The 19,046-nt window shown below is 32.3% G+C and overlaps 2 protein-coding genes across 2 annotated transcripts; both read right to left on the bottom strand.

Annotated features, from left to right (window-relative positions):
- Nucleotides 1-3,566: 3,566 nt before the first annotated feature.
- Nucleotides 3,567-7,854, bottom strand: LOC133193706 (heat shock 70 kDa protein 12B-like). The gene is made up of 6 exons (XM_061329658.1): nt 7,628-7,854; nt 7,345-7,486; nt 6,564-6,779; nt 6,188-6,344; nt 5,789-5,923; nt 3,567-4,646 (listed from the first exon to the last, which is right to left on the bottom strand). Exons 1-6 carry the CDS (start codon nt 7,831-7,833, stop codon nt 3,724-3,726), a joined length of 1,779 nt encoding a protein of 592 aa, XP_061185642.1. The 5' UTR covers nt 7,834-7,854; the 3' UTR covers nt 3,567-3,723.
- A 4,874-nt stretch (nt 7,855-12,728) lies between these two features.
- On the bottom strand, nt 12,729-17,135 carry LOC133193705 (uncharacterized). The gene is made up of 5 exons (XM_061329657.1): nt 17,006-17,135; nt 15,487-15,596; nt 14,106-14,328; nt 13,380-13,601; nt 12,729-13,178 (listed from the first exon to the last, which is right to left on the bottom strand). The coding sequence occupies exons 1-5, from the start codon at nt 17,045-17,047 to the stop codon at nt 13,050-13,052; spliced, it is 726 nt and encodes a 241-aa protein (XP_061185641.1). The 5' UTR covers nt 17,048-17,135; the 3' UTR covers nt 12,729-13,049.
- Nucleotides 17,136-19,046: the final 1,911 nt, after the last annotated feature.

The following is a 19,046-nucleotide window of genomic DNA, read 5'->3' as shown; positions in this document are numbered from 1 at the left end:
ATATTTTTATGAGAAATTGGATAGTTGTAAATAAAATAATTAAGGTACCTTTTTCTTTTTATATCCCCCCTTTTAGGAATACTGCGCGGCTTTTATTTTTTATGATGTGTCCCTTCAGTATGTTTGTAATGGCTAAAATTACGACATTGTTTTGAATGCTTCAAATGACTTAGTATTGTTACATTTACTTTTTTTGGCATTACTATATGATGGCCTGTAAATATCATTATATAATTAATGTCTATGATGAATTGACTTCTTATGTTTATATTAAAAGTACATAAATTAATGTAGAATCATACAAATTATTTGTTTTTGATTTAATTTAAATAACTATGGCGACAATTTGCTTTATCGATTTTTTTCTTGCAAAATGTGTTCTTCTAGACATTCATTTATCTGACGGTTCTGGATAAAAAATAATGTGCATGAATTCAAAAGTTTTAATCATTTGATTTTATTCAGTTAATTTACTAAAGTATTTATAACTAGCTATTGTCTAGGATTATTGATAAATTATCATTATTTCCTGATGGATGATATTAGAATTTATATTCTGAGCGCTGTATTGTATTATGCTTATTTTTCTTCTCCTTTTTTTTCCTTTTCCCTATTTCTTTTTTCTCTTTTTCCCTTTTTTTGTTAATTATTAGTAAAATACATATTTTTAAAAGTGATAATGTGATGACTGCGGCTTGTCTAGTAAAATGGGCAAGACATGACAATTTATGAAATTATCTAAAAAGAAAGAGAGAAAATTTGACATGCGTTTGTATACCATTTTTCTACCATAGATGTGTTTATATTAATGTTCTTTGTTTTGTTGTATTAAATGTGTAATAGTTCAAACCTTCGACTTTTTTCTTTGTGTGGGTAATATTAGAAAAATATCTTTTTTAGATATATATATCCAATGTCTAATTATACCTCTACTGATGATGCTCGACTTTGATTTACTTTTTAGGAAACAATAAAAATCCTTACAAACTCCAGAATAGAATCAAAACAAGGATTAATAGCTCGTTATTACGCAGATAAATATTTATCAAATTATTACTCAAATAATGACTACTTATCATCTGTAAGTAAAGAACTAAAATCAAAGATGTACCGATTTTAAGCTTTGTATTCCATACACGGTGAAATTTACATAGTTATGAAATGCTCGTTTTCTGTTTATAATCAATTAAGATACGATAGATAAGTTAGTAGGTAAGTAAATTATTTATTATAGTGAATTATAGTTATACAGTGTATTTTGCAACAATATACTTAGTTTTTTACACCCGGCCCAAAGGACCTATGTGTCACTGGTAATATTTTAACAATATACATATATACTGTGATAGGAATATAATAAAAGTTATTATTAATTATTTATTATCATATATTTATTATCATGTATTCTATTTTATTTTTATTATTATTATTATTATTTATTTATTATTTATTTATTATTATTGATTTATTTTGATTTATTTATTATTATTTATTCAGCACAAAATAAGAGAAAAACAGGCTTGTCGCTTTTTTTAAAGGGGAGAAAACCCATTCCAATACTAAGTAATAACGAATAATGATAACAATGTGTGTTACGTACAATAACATCGAGCTTTTTAAATTAAATTAGCTGTGCAAAAACTTGGATTTGCAGGAATCAGCGTAAATAGCTTTGCTTGCGGTTGTTAGCAAAACATGAAAAAAAACTTAGTTATATTTTATGTCAGAAATGAGAATTTTTAAACAATATTTGTTATAAAACTAATATATTTGATTTTACAATTAGTTTTAAAAAAAAACTTAGCTATATTTTATATGAGAATGTCTGAACAATGTTTGTTATAAAACTATAATTATATTTAATTTTTTCCAATGAGAATTTTGTTCAAATATATTGAAAAAAAATTAAGCAGATTATATACCTCGATGAAATCAGGAAACAGGAGTTAGCAAATACAATTTTAGAAATTTCGACTTGGGTTAATTTATTGTACATCGAAAATAAAATATGGATTTAAAAAGAACTGCCTTTAAAAGTAATCATATTAGTGCATTCCTGAACGATCGCAATACACGATATACCGTATGGCTGTAATTTACGGTAAATGGACATTAAAGGGATTAAAGGGTTTAATCGTTGTTTTTTTTTTTTTGTTTTTTTTTTTTGTTTTTTGTTTTTTTTTTTTGTTTTTTTTTTTTTTGTTTTTTTTTTGTATGCTCTTGGTTTGTGAGATTTATACGATTTGTTTCTGTGTTCTTCGTTTTTATGTTTATTTAAGGAATGTTTTTAAGTTTTGTGTTTTAAGTTTTTAAAAATATGCCTACGTGCAAGTCTGTGTGATTTACACACCAATAATTCACACTAAACTTAAAAACATTCCTTATATTTGCATGTTACATGTTTAAATGCACCAAAAATATACTCAATGTTTGAATTTCTCTCCGCCCTATATCGTCATATTTTTCTCTGTAGCCTCATTGTGACGTCACTTAAGCGCGAGTTTCTCAGTGTATATTTCTACGCGTGAGTATACACGAAAATGGTTTTCAAATCAATTTCACAGTTGACTTGGTAGAAAAACACTGCAAATGTAAATATTTGATTTTGTTTCTGTGTTCTTGATTTGTATAGTTTATACCATATACATGTATTAGACCGATCACATTCAACTTTGTTCGATTCATCTCCAATTATTTTAGCAAAACACTTCGCTCTTTCAATTGTTCGCCTTCAGACCAAATAAGTTCAGAGGTCATACATGTACTTTAGTGACTGTGAGGTTGAAAACATGGATTTCAATAACAATTTAGGGGAAAAAAAACTTTGACAGTTTTAGTATTTGTTCATGATAGATTATTTATTCTCTCTGTCTTATAACAGACCAAGAAGTATTTTTAAAAACATTCTTCGTGAAGGAAAGGAAAATCTCGAGTTTAACGGACACCTGATATTCTTCCACACTTTGACAGAATATCACTTTTATTCAATAAATAAATTATATTACTTCACTTTGAAAAAAAATGAATATTCATACGAACTCAATTCAGACATATAATCTTTTTTTTTTTTGCATAATCACTTGAGTGTTTGGATGCATATCCTTCTTTACAGACCTATACAGTAGTAGTAGTTTATTCCTAAAAAGTAGATACTTATTTTACATTACATGTATATATAGTTTTATATAAATATTATAAAGTCAAAGAAATAAACATTTATTGTGGAAAAATAAAAACAAATTACCCACACCTATTGACAAAACTCCGTAAGAAAGAGAGATAGTCCAGATAACAAATCTACCGTGCGGAAACCATAAATTATTTCATAAAAATGATTAACATATGTATTACATAAAATATAGATTACATTTATATCTTTGGATGGCAGCTGGTATGTATGTTATATTTCTTTGTTTTATATTAGAAAATATTCAGTATCTTTTTTACGTAATTCTTTTTTTTCGATCCAGAGATTCCATTTCTTAAAATTTTAAAAATACCTCTCTGAACGATAAACAATTTTTTTTTAATTTTTACAGAAAAAATTAAAAATACATCATAAATACTGTGTAAATAAAGAAGGCACTTAAATCTATATTCCAGGAATTTGAACAAAAAAAATAGTTTTTCTTCCTACCAGTTTAGATTTTTATACATATCATTATGTATCATTTAGAATCCAAGACTTTGTTCACAAAGGAAAATGAGGCTCATTTAGTCCCTCTACTTCAATAAGCCAAAATGAGCATCAACCGTCCTTCTTTCCTTTTGAACCATGCATTCTGCTGTGACATTAAGCTGTGTATATCCAAACGCTACTCGAACTTGGATTTCATTGTTGTCCGGCTTTCCTTGTTTTGAGTAATCTATCATGATATCCCCAATATGTTTACAAGGAAACTCCGGTGCATACATCACGGGTTCTTTCACATACCTTGGGTTGTTATCCTGAGTTCCGTAAAATTCTACCTGAGCATACCCTGGGTCAACCTTAGCAGGACGACAGTTATACTCCCGTACTGCATTAGGAACAACTTTTTCCCCAGCTAGAATTATAGGATGAAACACATCCTCCAGCTGATTGTTGTGTTTATGGATTTTATCTCGTTCCTTGTTGTGTTTCAGTGGATCAAACGGTACACTAATGCTAAAACCGTACGAGTATCTGCTGATTCTTTGAGAAATATGTTCCGGATGAAATCCGTACAAAACTGCGCCTTTCAATACAGACAAACTACTCTCTGGAGGATTTAAGATTCGGACCTTAGCAAAGGTCTTCTTTAGAGAATTGTACACTATTTTTGATTCAGAAAAACCGCCAACCATTATTATGGCGTCAACAGAGTTTTTCTCCATTAAATGATGGAGTTGACGAGTAATATCATTGATAGGTTCAATAAAAAGGTTCTCCAACATTGCCTTAGGAAACCCCGCTTTTCCACGACTTATTTTTATTCCAGGAAATTCTTCATTTTCCTCTATTTTATTATTCAAGTTTGGGATGTCACGAATACACTCTGGTATACTGATATACAATGTGTCCGCGGTGCTCTCTTCTCCTACTTGCCGTTTAAGTAACTCAAAACTCTGTTCAAATTCTAGAATTTCGTCTGGATAATTTTCTTTGCATTTTGTATAATCAGACTCTAAAAAGAAATAACAATTTCAAGAATGGAGAATTATCAATCATGTTGGTGATATGAATATTTTAGATCTACTCAAAGAAGCAAGAAATGCACAAAAGACACAGCATTATCAACAGGAAAAGACAAAATATTTCAAATACATATGTCTAGATATTACACTCCAGATACACAGGAATGGACAGAACACTTCTAGTATATACAAGATGAGATATTACATTTTTTAAAGAAATGACATGGAATTTCACTGAAATTGTAAAAAAAAAAAAAAAAAAAAGACTGGTCTTTTAGTTCAAATGCACAAGGTAATTTCACTTCCATCATACATAAATTTATTAATACTCCAAGAAATGATATTACACTTAAAATACACAAGAATGGATATAACACTCAAAATACACAAGAATATAGACATAACAATGAATCCACTCCTCTGCAATTATACAAGAATAGACATGAATCTAAAAGTACACAAGAATAGACATAATACTTCAAATAGACAAGAATAGATGTAACACACGAGACCTCAGCTTAGCAAAATTGACTATTTAAAGATGTATCTCTTCTAAGGCCCTACTTGACAGTTACAATAAACTGGAAAAAAATGATGGGCTTGTTGTTTGCAAGGATCTAAGCATTGGAAGTGATCTAACACCAAGTACTTAAGTAAAAAAGCCTAATTCGAAATACTGCGCAAGCAAGACATTAATAGTTTGCACGAGAACGTCTTGAGAAAACGCAAAAATGAGTAACATTTCAAATGATACTTAGGAGTAAGTTATCAACCAGTCATTTTTCTTCTTATAAATTTACAGTTTGAATTATTATATGCCCTAAAAGGAGTAGTTTTCGAGTTTTTACCATACATGCGTTACTATGTTGACCTTTGGCTTAATGAAAATTCATCCTTTTCTTTTGGGCTCTGAGACGATAGATAAATATATAGCCATCCTTTTTAATCTATTATACATTTTTTAAATATTTTTAAAGGAAATTACAGATGTATAACTTCGAATTAAAAATTTAAAAAAATGATCAGTTTAATTTTTTCATTTTACTTATATAAACATGACTTTAGTTGTTATTTTCATAATTGTTGAAAAAAGTTTGTTTGTATCATCTGTCCTTAATTCAGGACAACTTACTCAGAATATCTTTCCAAATCTGCAGGAAGGCTTCGTTAACTCTGCTCCCGCCCCATGCACCTCCGGTCGCCATGTTCTTTTCATGCAGGGAATGGTCACTCTGTACTTCATGCACAGTTATATCCCCTGTTCCTCCTTAAAATAAACATCCCTAGTTTAGATTATCTTCTAGAAATGGTTGGCTTGCTTTTGCAATTTTTTTTTCTTCATCATCCAAAAGTAAGTATTTATTTCCCTAGTATTTGGATCCAATGGAAGCAGTATCATATATAAACAGATAAAGACAGATTGTATAATCAAAAACATAGATTACGACCTATATGCATGTTGTTAGACTACTTAACAATTTGAATTAGACAAATATTGCCATGTCTTAGAGTTTTTAGGCACTCTACAAACCTCCCAAATCTACTATCATAAAGGTTGAATTGGGAATAAATGGAACAAGGTCAATCTTTCCGTCACTGGAATGACGAATCAGTGCCTGCTCCTTGGTATAGAGTGCGGCCGCTTCTGGTTCTAAGGCTAATGTTAAAGACTCGCCAGGGATCCCTGCCTACATGTAGATTTTTGTGCAATATAATAAATCGCAAAGGTTTCAATGTTTTTTTTTCTTATTTAGTGCTTTAAAAATGTTTACTTTTTAATTTAAAAAAAAATAAGGAGAATCATTTTCTATGGTGAGAAACAAGTTTAAATATATTTTCACTCAAGCTATCTGTATTCTTTTTTTATTTTAATATCATAAAGCAAGAAAAAGTTATCAGAAAGGTACCTCCAATGCCGCTGCTCTCATTAGTTGTTTAGCAGGTTCACTCCAGATTGCTGGGACTGTGAGGACCCAGAATATGTCCTCATCTTTAACTGTTGTCTGCTTCTCAATAGCACCCAATGCATGTCTTCTAAGGAACCCTATTGCCTCTTTAAAGACAGTCCTCAACATCAATTGTTTTCCATTTTCGTCGGAAATTTTCATATTCTTTCTTAAAACCTGAGTATAAATATGTAAAGATTTATGACATGATTAAAGTCTTCATTTACCTCTACATGTGTTAATCAACTACTAGTACTTCTAGTACTTGCATTATTTTATGTTTATCTGTACTATCTTTACTGTTTTACTTTACTCAATAACAATTTTCGATATATCTTTAAGATCTGCCATTTTAAATTCGGTGAATTAAATGCATTATATACTGTCGCACCTTTAAACAGGAAAACAGATTTTAGCTGTGGTTTTTGGAAGTAAAGGTACGAGATTTCAAATGAAACTATAAATTAAAATTTTAATGATTTTTCTTTTGATTTAAATCTTGTTTTTCCAATACACACATAGGTGTGATAATTTCTTAACATTAGCTACACAGTGTCCATACAGTGGAAAATGAGGTGATTGCTTAGTGGACGAGATATTTATCATGTAGATAGTCCACTAAACATACACCTTCCACTGAAAATGTTTACTATAAAACAGATAAAATACTGGTAGGTTGGAAGAAAGGCCCATGGTAATATATCATGCATCACATAGTAATAAATAATATTTTTTTAATCACCTCTTTGTTATATAATTTCATCTTGAAATTCCTGAAGAAATAGTAGTCTGTCGGTGATTTGTTCTCAGTAAAGCTTTGATTTGAAATTTTTCTCTCCATGTAATCCTTGAACATTCGTGTGTAGTTTTTTTCTGCCTCAAACCTGAAATGATATTATGTTCTCGTTTTCTTATAAAATTTATCTTCAGTTATTATGAATTTTGGGTCGAAAGGGGAGAGAAACATTTTATTTAGATCTATTCATGCAATCACATTTCAATATCTGTGACAATTTTAAACTTACCCAAAAGAATGGAATGTTTTATCAGGAGTAAGCAGTAGAGAGGAGGCAGTCTTTCCCATAGTTAAGTTTGATGTCCCCTGCCAGTGAGGGCTTATAATGTTCTTAGTGGGGTCCTTCCTGAAATCTGTTCTAAACTGATATGCATATCCCGAGAAAGCACTTCCTATGTCGATGGCGACAACTGCTAAATAGTCTTTTTCAGCCATTTTGAGACTTCAGAACCTAGAGATTTTTTTTATTGATATAAATGATAAATCACCAAAATAATTTAATATTTTCTACGTGCATAACTAACGTTCTAAAATCAGAAAAGCTTGAGCACCATTTTGACCTAGTCCATTTATATACATACATGTACGTGTATTTTACATTGAAATTTTATCTTTAAAAAGACAAACCTTTTTGTTTTGATGTATTAAAAATTATTAGTCATCTCTTCAAAAGCTGTTGAAAGGCAACTAGTATTTTATTTTAGTTATGTTTTTGTCTGTCCAAATCAGTTGAGAACAAACTGCAACAAAAAATGTTCCTAAAGAAATGTTCTTTAGCTGCATGGGTTTTAAATCTGCACATTTATATCAAGTTTATCTCTACGTAGCCTGTTCACTTTGATGGCAAATACGTTTAGATTCGTTAATAAAATAAACATTTCAAATTGCATATCAAAGCATCTTTTTTATCTCCTTGATAATTACTTTAATTTTTCAGAGTTTATTTTATTTTAATAAGTTAAAAAAGAGTTTCGAAGGTTACTTACCTTGATTTCACAAATCTTAATGCTGCATACTGACAATCGATTTTAAACCATGGAGAGTTTCTGTAAACAAATCAAACTGATCTGGTTTTTACGAATCAAATTACTTGAAAGTAAATAGGTATCATTGCTATAGACTTGTAACAATAAGAGAGATGAGAGACCTACTACATGAAAATCCACACTCTTATCTTCAAAGCGATCCTATTTGTAGACTTATATATTTGTTCTTCTAAAGAAAAAAATTATGGTAAGTAAAACTATCTGAAGTTAACACTCCACATATACTAAAACGAAACTAGAAGTTTATCCGGGTATATTTAGTGTCGTGTCTACCTTTAAATGGTTCACCTGATCTTACGGTACGGCCGAGGTACCTTCTGCATTCTCAAAAAGAAAAAAAATTAGTGCAGTGTCGTGGGTTATCTGTATTATACTTTCTAAGTTCATGTATGGGCGGCGGAAAGGGTAAAAAAGACGTTAATGCAAAACTAACAACTAATTTTAAAAACATACTGAAATACAAAACAGACCACCTTAAAATAAAATCAACAGACTCGTTTGTCAAATCAACAGACTCCGATGCAAAACCAACTATCACCGATGCAAAACCAACATTTATTCACTGAATTGACGCTAGATGGCGTGCAAAAAAACATGCATTACCTGAATTAACGCTAGAGGGCGCACAAGTTTTTCTACGTCATCATTAAATGTGTACTTTCATAGGAACGTAAAATCCCGCGAAATTGTCTATCAGCATCCATTTGGCAAACCCCGGATAACAGCATCATGTCGGACTCTCAAAATTCAAACATATCAGAGGCAGCAAGATTTCTACAAACGGCTGTAAATTTATTACAAGAAACCAGTAGCAGTGGTAGGGTAAGGTCTACACCGACAGGGAACCAGCAGACGAGCTCGAGCCTCCTTGAACATAGGCAGTTATTCAGCCGCAACATGCAACCACGGCCAAGACCATACCTTAACACGAGACTGGTTAGTTAGTGTTGTATTCAACATTTACCGTTATTACCAGTAAATGATAAATGATAAGGATTTTCAACGCACTGACTGCAATGCTGCTAATGGAGAAAATGTGGGATTCTTACGAGATGCAGAGTCAATCCGATAGCATGAACTAAGACAGAAATATATGAAGAGACAGTATGAACCAACATTTTAGGTTAAAATAAAATAAATACGTGTTTTCAAACCCGGAAAGACCAGTGGGGGTACAACGTAAACAAACCGGAGTGGCATACCTTTCTCTCTTATAATGTATAGTGGGGTATTTTTGTGTGGAACGATTATTTTGGGGATTTCACGATTTCTTCCTATGGTACACATGATGAATAAGTGTAATAAATATAATTTCTGAAAAAAAAATGTCCAACAACCTCGGGGTTGAATATCGGGGGGGGGGGGGGGGTCCTGTCCACAAGTACCTGTGCATAAACTGTGCATTTGATGCATAACATACTCTAATTGAACACTAGGGTCACTAGAGTGTATAAGTGGGTGTAGTCTGGCTAAGATATGGGTCAAGCGAGCGATAAAATTCTTTTTTACAACATCAACTTCCTCGTCTATTCTGTTGGTCGCCATATCATAAGAAAGTACCCTCATAATCATGACGTTCATAGCAATTTACATCTCGCGCGCCTCTTTGCACGCCATCTAGCGTCAATTCAGTGAATAAATGTTGGTTTTGCATCGCTGATTGTTGGTTTTGCATCGGAGTCTGTTGATTCTGCAAACGAGTCTGTTGATTTTGTTTGAAGGTGGTCTGTTTTGTATTTCAGTATGTTTTTAAAATTAGTTGTTAGTTTTGCATTAATGTCTTTTTTACCCTTTCCGCCGCCCATAGTATTCATGTCCTCTACAGAAAAAAAAAACAAGTTAAAATGATGCAAAGCATCAAATTCTTTTTTTTTTTCCCACGTAAACTCTATTCATATACACAAATATTTTTTTTTTTTTTTTTAAAAATGACATTAGTAATATTCTGTTAATGATTTTCTTTCCTGTAATAAATATAATAATTGAGAACTGAATGCTAGGACCAAGTGAATAGATTCATAGTATAGATTTGCTTCGGCATATTTTGAATTTTAAAAGTTTTTACAACTAACATAATGATCCCACCTCTGGAAGTTCCAGGAAACCTTGTTTTATGCCCTAATTCACAGATTTGCAATGTTTGTAGGATTTTTGAGATCGATCACTTTATTTTCAACTATTTTGTAAATATATCTTGATGCATAATCATCTCAGTTTTATATATTTTAAATATTCTCAACAATCAAATTGAATGTGAATTATCATACCTATTCTGTATTCCTTAACTAAATAAAAATCATTACAAACAAAAGGATACATGGTAAGTTTTAGTAAATATTCTACCAAGCCTATTTCTATTATTCCAAATATTAACCTGCAGCTTTAGGAGTACTGTACAACGGCATGGTGATGTTAATCAGATGTGGATACTTAACAACTCCAAGGATGTTTTAGACAATTGAATTCACAAAATTGTACCAATTTAAAAACACAGCTTCAAAATCTATGACTTTCTAACACTTTATACAACCAATCTTCACGATAAATTTTAATCCCAGTTTTTTTTTTTTTTTAACTCATAGACAACTGCTTTTTTCAATAAAAATGGAACTCGTAAATTTACTTACCTTGTCACTGGTCATCTGCAAATGTTTTTTTTTTCTTTAATGAAAAAAATAAAATTGTACACATAAGTACTCCGAAGTTGATATTAAAAATATGCTTCAGTTTCTGATTGAAAATATCTATGTAGTTTTTGGAGATCAAGTCTTCCAACAATCTGTTAGAATTTCCATGTGTGCTACTGTGGAATCATTTTAATACGTGGAGGTCAATGTTCATGAGCAAGCAAAATTTTACTTGTACATGGGAACGTAATTTCGCGGGTTACTCGTTTATATGATAGATTCAATGAATCAATACGTTTATATAATAAACGTTCTTGGGGATGTAAAATCGTGGGTAAGGGTAACCCATGAAATTCACGAACATTGGTCCCCCACGAACAATGATGATTCCACAGTAATTGCGCCCCGTTATTAGCAGGGGTATTTTTTTTATTCATATGAAGCAGAATTTATTCAAAAAATTCTACATGAAAAAAGAAGTCTCTTGCTGCGGCCTTCAGCTCGACATTTAGCTATATCGACGACGTTTTATCAATCAATTATATTCATTCTCATTCCTACGTTGATTCGATATATTCCTCTGAACTCGAAATGAAATACACCACAGAGTCTGACACAACTTTTTCATATTCGGATATTTTGCTAGAAAAGGACATTAATGGTAACCTGGCAACAAAACATTAACTGATAAACGTGATGATTTCAACTTTTCTATCGCTAACTTCCCTTATTTATGTAGCATTATACCATTATCACTTCCATGTGGAGTTTATTTACCTCGGTTTACTCGATACGCAAGAGCATGCCTTCTAAAACGACGCAAGCTACTGACAAATAAGTTGACAAAACAAGAATACTAACAATCTCGTTTGAAGTCAACATTTTGCAAGTTCTATGGTCGATACAATGACTTTGTCAGCAAATAGAATCTATCAATAAGTATTTGTCTGACATTTTTCATACTAGTTGTTAAGGCATTATTTACACACTGAATTTTCTACGGATTTTTTCGTTTGCCCGATCATGACAAGGAGCACACTTCAAAAAAATTTGGATGTAAAGAGATTTTTTTTCAACATCTGACCAGAGAACCATTGTCCTTTGTGAACTATCTTTATCCGGAAATATTTTTAATAGTGTATTATTGGTCGTGGGTGTGTAATTTTAAGGTGAAGATAACGGTGATCATTGTCATAAATCAAGTAAGCAAAACGAGTCGTGAACAGGGCAAAAACACTGATCGCACTGAGAGAAGGGATCAGGTGCCTAGGAGCAGTAAGCATTCCCTGAAGACCGGTCACATCCGCCGTGAGCCCTATGTATTGATCAGGTAGTCCACTGGTATAAAAACCATGACCTAGCAAATGGTATGAAACCTATCGGACAAAATACGATCCAACGATAGATTGTATTTACAGACAAGGTCATTGATTACAACGGCCAAAGAATTTGCAAATTGGATTGTTGAAAACTTGTAACATTTGTTACATTACGTAAAGTATCGTATTGTTGCTCCATACGTTACCTAGATGGAAGAGTCCTGAAACAGTCTGACCTTACACACATCTTCCAAATTAGGAATTAATGATGACATTTGAAAAATTCTATTGCTGCATATGACATTAACACGACTTCAAATGAAATAATAAAGAAAATATTCAGTTGATGTAAATATATATTCTTTATTGAACTCTTATCAAAATAGATGCACATAACAACATGCTTATCCAATTAAAAGAAAATAGCCCAAGTTACATCTTACATAAACTACAAATAAATTAAGAAAATATGTACTACAGTTTCTTTCTTTTTTTAATTTAAAAAAGAAATTCTTCAAAAACCTTGCTATAAATATGTCACAAATACAAAACATCATTTTCAACACTGTCCATTGAGAAACAACTCCATAAATTTATTTTAAATCATTCGTAAGGTCCAAAAGATATACTGTCTCTCAGCTGAAACAGGAAACCGTTTGTCACTCTGTTTCGTTAGAATCTGCTTCTTCACACGACAGGTAGAGACTCCGCCCGTCAGGAGAGTCCAACACCTGGTTCAATTCGATATTGACAATATCTCTAATTATCCCATCAAAGTGTTCCATTTTCTGTTAAAAAAATCGTTTGAAAAAAATGGTAAAAAGTCATTACGCGAAAAAAATATTTGTTTTGCCTTACCTTGTCTTGTAACTATGCTTGTTCTTTACTTGTTTGAAATGCTTGCTTGCTTGCTTGCTTGATTGATTGATTGATTGACTGGTGGATTAATAGACAGACTGACTGGTTCATTGATTGATTGGTTTACTCACCCGACTTGGAAACGCTCCTCCAATCCAGATGTATTGTTCGTCCTGATTATCTTTCAGGTCAAGAGGAAAGGTCCCAGAAAGTGTGGTGAATTCTTTTCCGTTAACAACAAATCCAGACCGGAAGACTGTCCTAATTGCTGTCTCGTTTTCTCTCGCGAGATGAGCAAGCATGCCTAGATCATGGCTAGTTGCAGGCGATTCCTTTCTCCGGAAGAAATTGACCTTTAAAATTTTATAGAAACCCATTGATCTCTTTTTATTTGGTTTTATGTGAAATAAAAAATGCTTTTATTTGTTGAAAAATTAAATGTTTATGAAATTTAGAGAAAGCAAACCTGGTCATATACAGACAAAGGAAACATTTGAAATATTGGCTTAAAACCGGGAGATTTGTGGCATTTTTGAGCATCCTTGCTAAATAATTTAAAGTAGATTTATTAAAATGTATTATAAGGAGTGTCAGGGATCCCAGTGGATTAACTTTTTGTATCGCAACCTTAAGCAGCGTAACCGAAAATTACATCAACTGATTTCAAAAAATTGTACTATAAAAAATAGATATTTTATTATTGTATTTTATTATACGATGATTGAATAATTCAAATAGTACTCTCTGATTGGCTGATCATGTTGTCATATTCTAATTTTTGTATTTACTACCACCCGGTAAATTCAAAAATTACAATATGACACTTGTCCCAAATGTCATTTGAACCTAACTATTACCTGAATATCCTCGTTTGTGTTTACGTCAAAGTCAGTCATCACGTGACTTCCATACGAACGTCCGATTCCCGTAGAGTCCGGATTAAACACTAAATAATTCAGCTTTCCGTCCCGGAGGTACACACTCTCAAAATCATACGGGGCTTCTTTAGAATACATGCCTTCTATGTAGAATATCATTCCGTCTGGTTTGCTTGTCCGAAACGTCAAACTGAACTCGGCACTGAAACATATATAGTCAGAAACAAATGGAGAAAGCAACAATCACGTGCTGTTTATCTATGTATAGAGGGGAGTGAATTCATTTTGCCACAAACTTTTTTCTTGTCTATTCATCTACCCACAACTCACCCCCACCTACCGCAAAGTTGGATCTTAGGACAAAATACCTGTCTTTTGCTATGTCATACCTTATTCATTTATCCTTATTGCCATATAACTAAAGGAAAGGTGGAAGAATTTGCAATGTTAGGATGTAAAAGGAAAAAGGCACGTGTTCCTAAATCAAAACCTTCTGTTTCTTTTCTTTGGTAATAGATAATGCTTTCAATTGCTAAATCCATATCCAGGTTTGTTTTATTGAATATTTAAGCATGCTTTAATCAAATAAAGTATTTGGCGAGCACTGACTCCTATAGGGATAGTTATCTGAATCTTCTTTTGTAAGGTTCACTGACTTTGAAACACCCCTTCCCTGTACCTATTTTATGCCCCTCCCCTCCCCCCCCCCCCCCCCCCCGGCGAACTTGGAAATTCGGGGGCAATTAGTTTTTTCCCTGACTGTCTGTCTCTTTGTCCGTAAAATTTTTAATCATGATCATAGCTTTTGAATGGTTGGTGCTATAGGGCTTTCATATATGTATTTCTTGTGATAAAACCTTTCTTTGGATACCAACATTTTTTACCTATTGACCTTGGAGTTTGACCTACATTCAAAAAAAAAACTTTAACCTGGTTTTAACTTTTAAATGGTTGATGTAAGGGCTTTCATATCTCACATGTATATTCATTGTGACAGACTTTTCTTTGTGTAGCAACATTTTTAACCTTATGACCTTGACCTTTTTGTTTGATCTACTTTGAAAAAAAAAATAACCTTGGTCATAACTTCTGAACCGTGAGTTGGGCTTTCATATTTCACATTTGTATTCGTTGTAACAAGACCTTTCTTTGAGTCAATTTTGCTTCATGACCTTGGGCTTGGGGTTTAACCTTGGCCATGAGCATATGGGAGCATCAATGTTTTCAAACACATCTTTTTTAAATTATTATTTTGATTCAACACTTCGCCATTTTCTCACTTTCTACTGAACGACTAAAAATAAAATGCTGGATCCACCCATCATATCCTCTTGAACAATTATTTCTTGATTATACTAACCTTTCTGAGAGATTGGCGTCTGTTACATTAAATAGAACATAATTCTCCTGTTTCTTTAGGAATTTAAAGCATTCCTCGGTATAAACCCACGACAGAAATGAAACAAAAACCTGAAAGTATAGATTGAAAAATATAAACCGCCAGTATCCGACCGAAATTTGCTATCATATAATCATCTTAATTTTGACTTTGATTCAATAGACAGATCTTCGTAAATAAGGCAGTCTAAACAGTATTAAGCATATTAGCTGCTGCTACAGCAGATGTTAATAATTCTGAAAAATATTGAAGTATAGTGACGGGCTGCTCTAAGCATCAATTACTTACTAATGATGGTTGGTTAGTTGTCTTTCGAGTCAGTATTATTAGTTTGAATTTAATGTGGAATTTTCGGATTTCATGAAAGGGATCAAAATGTTCGGATCCCTTTTTGGTGTATCATGGAATAAAAATGTAAGTACGCAAGACTACTTAGCTCTTTCCTTCTTTAGACATTTTTGAAGTATTAAAATGTAAATGCTTCAACTTCACATTCCAAGATAGTTCCTTCTTTTATTGATTAAGTCCGAACCTTAAAACATTACTGATTTATCTATATTTATTTAATACAATAATATCAATAAAAATCACTTTCAATTGAATTAACATACTCTTATACATGTATACTCTTCAAAACAACAGAGGCTAGCTATGTTAATTTCTAGGAGACAGGGATTCATATCAGTTTCAATATCTGTATAAACGCGTTTGAAATCTTACGATGTATCATAATTCGATCTATTTCATACCTAATCACATATTTGAAAGTGGAAACTTGGCACATTCTTAATACATGTAACCGACGAAGAAACATCCCCCTTCCCCATTAAATACTCACTACCCTTTCCAAACCATGCTTAATTTTCTTTAAGAATTCAGTTGTTATGAGTAAGTCTGATATTGGGTGTGTTTTATAATTATATAATGGGAGTGGTAGTTAACAACAGCTGAGGGTTGAAACATTTGAATACATTTGGTCAAATAAATGAATCAAAATGAATTTAACTCTTTTAACGTTTCATTAGGAATGAATATACTGTGTATTAAAGTTAGTAGATAAACGTTCTTGCTTTTGTATATAATTTTGTACATGTTTTTTAATATTGCTTTCAACTCCAGTAGGGAATGTTGAATTATTTGATAGGCTTGTTTTATTGTCGGAATGCTAGTGCAATTCAACAGTACATATCTATTGTGCAGTCATTTTATGATTTATTTTTGTTGGGGGTCTCATTCAGCTTATGATAAAACACTGACTTGACAAAAAACACACATACAACGGGATTTCAACAGGTACCGTAGTCTTTGATGTGTTGCAGTCTTAACAGTTTTTATTCAATTTTCTCTTGACTCTTCTACAATTCCTAAGTTTTGATTTATGTGAGAGAACGAGAGAGGAATCAGCATAGAAGTACGTGATATATTTATAGTATTGCAAGTACTAAGGTTCAAAGGCCATAGAAATTGTATATTGACTTACCAGAAGTAAAATATTTATCCATATCTTTGGAAAGACACCCATCTTGATTCTAAGAGCAAAACAAAATATTTTGGCAGAGAAGTTGTTTTGGAAAATTTTCAAGGCAGGAGGCTTCTGCTTGTACGAGATAACAGCACAGGGAGTTTTACGTACGATCTTTCTTTGAATTGTTTGTTTGCATGCATATGATCTTTTTTATTTTCTTACGTGCATGGATAGTAAATTATTTTACTTCCTCAAGTTCTCATCAATTTGCACTTGAAAAATTTCTTACAATACTGTTGCTACATAAATTTGAAAATTACACATTTGCTTTTCATTTTTTTTTTTTTCAGTAGTCTTCAACGGTATTTTAAAATGATGTACACGATTACAAAAGAAAGAGTGTAAACAAATGCTAATATGTTATTTTTTTATGCATACAGTTAACTGTTTAACAATAATTGATCCGCGCCTCAGTACTGTTATGGGAGATTACCCCTCTTCAAGTTCCGTTTTCAAATTGACCAATGAAATTAAAGATAACAAAGAAGCGGAATATTTGATATGGCGACCGATGACTCTGAGACAAATTCTAAAAGTAAAGAGGTAAGTATGTCCAAAAGCAGACCTAATAAGGAAAATCTGTCGATGGTTTTCTCAACAGTTTGAAGTTATCGATTTGTAGGTGTATGTTTGCTATGAAGTCGAGAGCTGGTCAGCGTCACGGTCACGATCCAAATTTGAACTGCATGTTTGTTATACTTATGGAATATGAAATGCGAACCTGTGTTGGCTGTACTGTAAACCTGTTGTTGGTTGTTTTGTGTTTTTTCCTAGTCTTCTAAATATGCTTTTTTAAAATCTTAAGTTAATATTCAAGAGTCTTGACAAGACATACAGTCTACACTAACATGTAATCATATTTAACACCTGGTGCTTGGGTCTTGGTTTATGAACGTGTAGATCTATGCCTATTGAAACTTTTTCACATAGTCAATACATAGGCGTCGGAAGCAAATTGAAAGTGGGGGGCTTATTGAAAGTGGGGGGGGGGCTAAACCAGCGAAAAAAGGTAAGCTCCAATTTTCAATGCCTATATTATGTCTATCTTTGCAAAAAAAGTGGGGGGGCTCAGCCCCCCCCCCCGGTTCCGACGCCTATGCAATAAGTATACATATTTAATATGTTAGACGGTGCGACCGTTGGTGAGGGCGGAGCCATCAAGTGAACATTTCTACATTTTGTTGTTTAATGATAAATCAGTGTTAGAATCAAGTTGTAAATCATAACAAAGACCTCAGTCCTTTTAAAAAAAAGCTTTAAGTTCTCTTATCTCAAATATTTTTCATTTTAAATAAAGAAATTTAAGGGTATTTGTTTTTATATTCTGGAAGACTTTTACTAAGATATTTCATCATGAATTGCTTAGCCAGAGCACTCAAAATCAAAAGCATAACAGGGAAAGAGCGTGCACTGGACCAGTCAAGGATTCAACCTACCCAGGTCCAAGAACCCTTAAACGTTAACTCTTTCATTTATGTATCTGTCCAACAATTAATACGTGAACTTGCATGAGCATCATTTCTTTATCTTTCATGACTTAATTTAAAAACCCCCAATCCAGAAACATCAAGTCATTAATTCTCATCTTTATCTTCCAATGGATGGTCATGACATCAAATACAAATAAGGACAATTGTCAGGGACTACATCGGAAGTTAACTTGGGACCAAAAGTACAGAAAGATGATCTGACTCCTGGGTTATCAGGACACTTGGAAACTGATCATCTGACCAACACTAGGGCTGTGTATCGTGAGGGCTAAAAGTATCAGCATCGCAAAATTTCTGAGAATTATTTTCTTAATTTTAATGGAAAAAACGTAAAGTAAATTAAACGTTTCTGCATTTTTAAAAACTTCTCTGATTCGAATAGTCTTTGGTGCTTTCTAAAGCTAACATAAAAGCAAGGTAAAAATCTTTTCTTTTTAATATCTGGAAAAACGAATTTAACTCTATGAAAGTTTCTTCCCAGATATTAAATTGTTTAAGCGAAAACT

The sequence above is a fragment of the Saccostrea echinata genome, unplaced genomic scaffold (assembly GCF_033153115.1).
Source record: "Saccostrea echinata isolate AGI-Se365-2 ecotype Australia unplaced genomic scaffold, CSIRO_AGI_Sech_v1 ptg000028l, whole genome shotgun sequence".
In the NCBI taxonomy this organism is placed as follows: Eukaryota; Metazoa; Mollusca; class Bivalvia; order Ostreida; family Ostreidae; genus Saccostrea; species Saccostrea echinata.
The sequence above is the reverse complement of the archived record's forward strand: the minus strand, read 5'-3'. Positions and strand labels throughout refer to the sequence as shown.

Excerpts from the sequence above, each read along its gene's own strand:
- LOC133193706 (XM_061329658.1), bottom strand. The coding sequence starts at position 7,833 with ATGGCTGAAAAAGACTATTTAGCAGTTGTCGCCATCGACATAGGAAGT. Across the intron at positions 7,487-7,627 it reads AAAACATTCCATTCTTTTGG|GTTTGAGGCAGAAAAAAACT; the intron begins GTAAGTTTAAAA and ends ATATCATTTCAG. Across the intron at positions 4,647-5,788 it reads GATTTGGAAAGATATTCTGA|AGTCTGATTATACAAAATGC; the intron begins GTAAGTTGTCCT and ends ATTTCTTTTTAG.
- LOC133193705 (XM_061329657.1), bottom strand. The coding sequence starts at position 17,047 with ATGGGTGTCTTTCCAAAGATATGGATAAATATTTTACTTCTG. Across the intron at positions 15,597-17,005 it reads GGATAAATATTTTACTTCTG|GTTTTTGTTTCATTTCTGTC; the intron begins GTAAGTCAATAT and ends CTATACTTTCAG. Across the intron at positions 13,602-14,105 it reads ACACAAACGAGGATATTCAG|GTCAATTTCTTCCGGAGAAA; the intron begins GTAATAGTTAGG and ends AAAATTTTAAAG.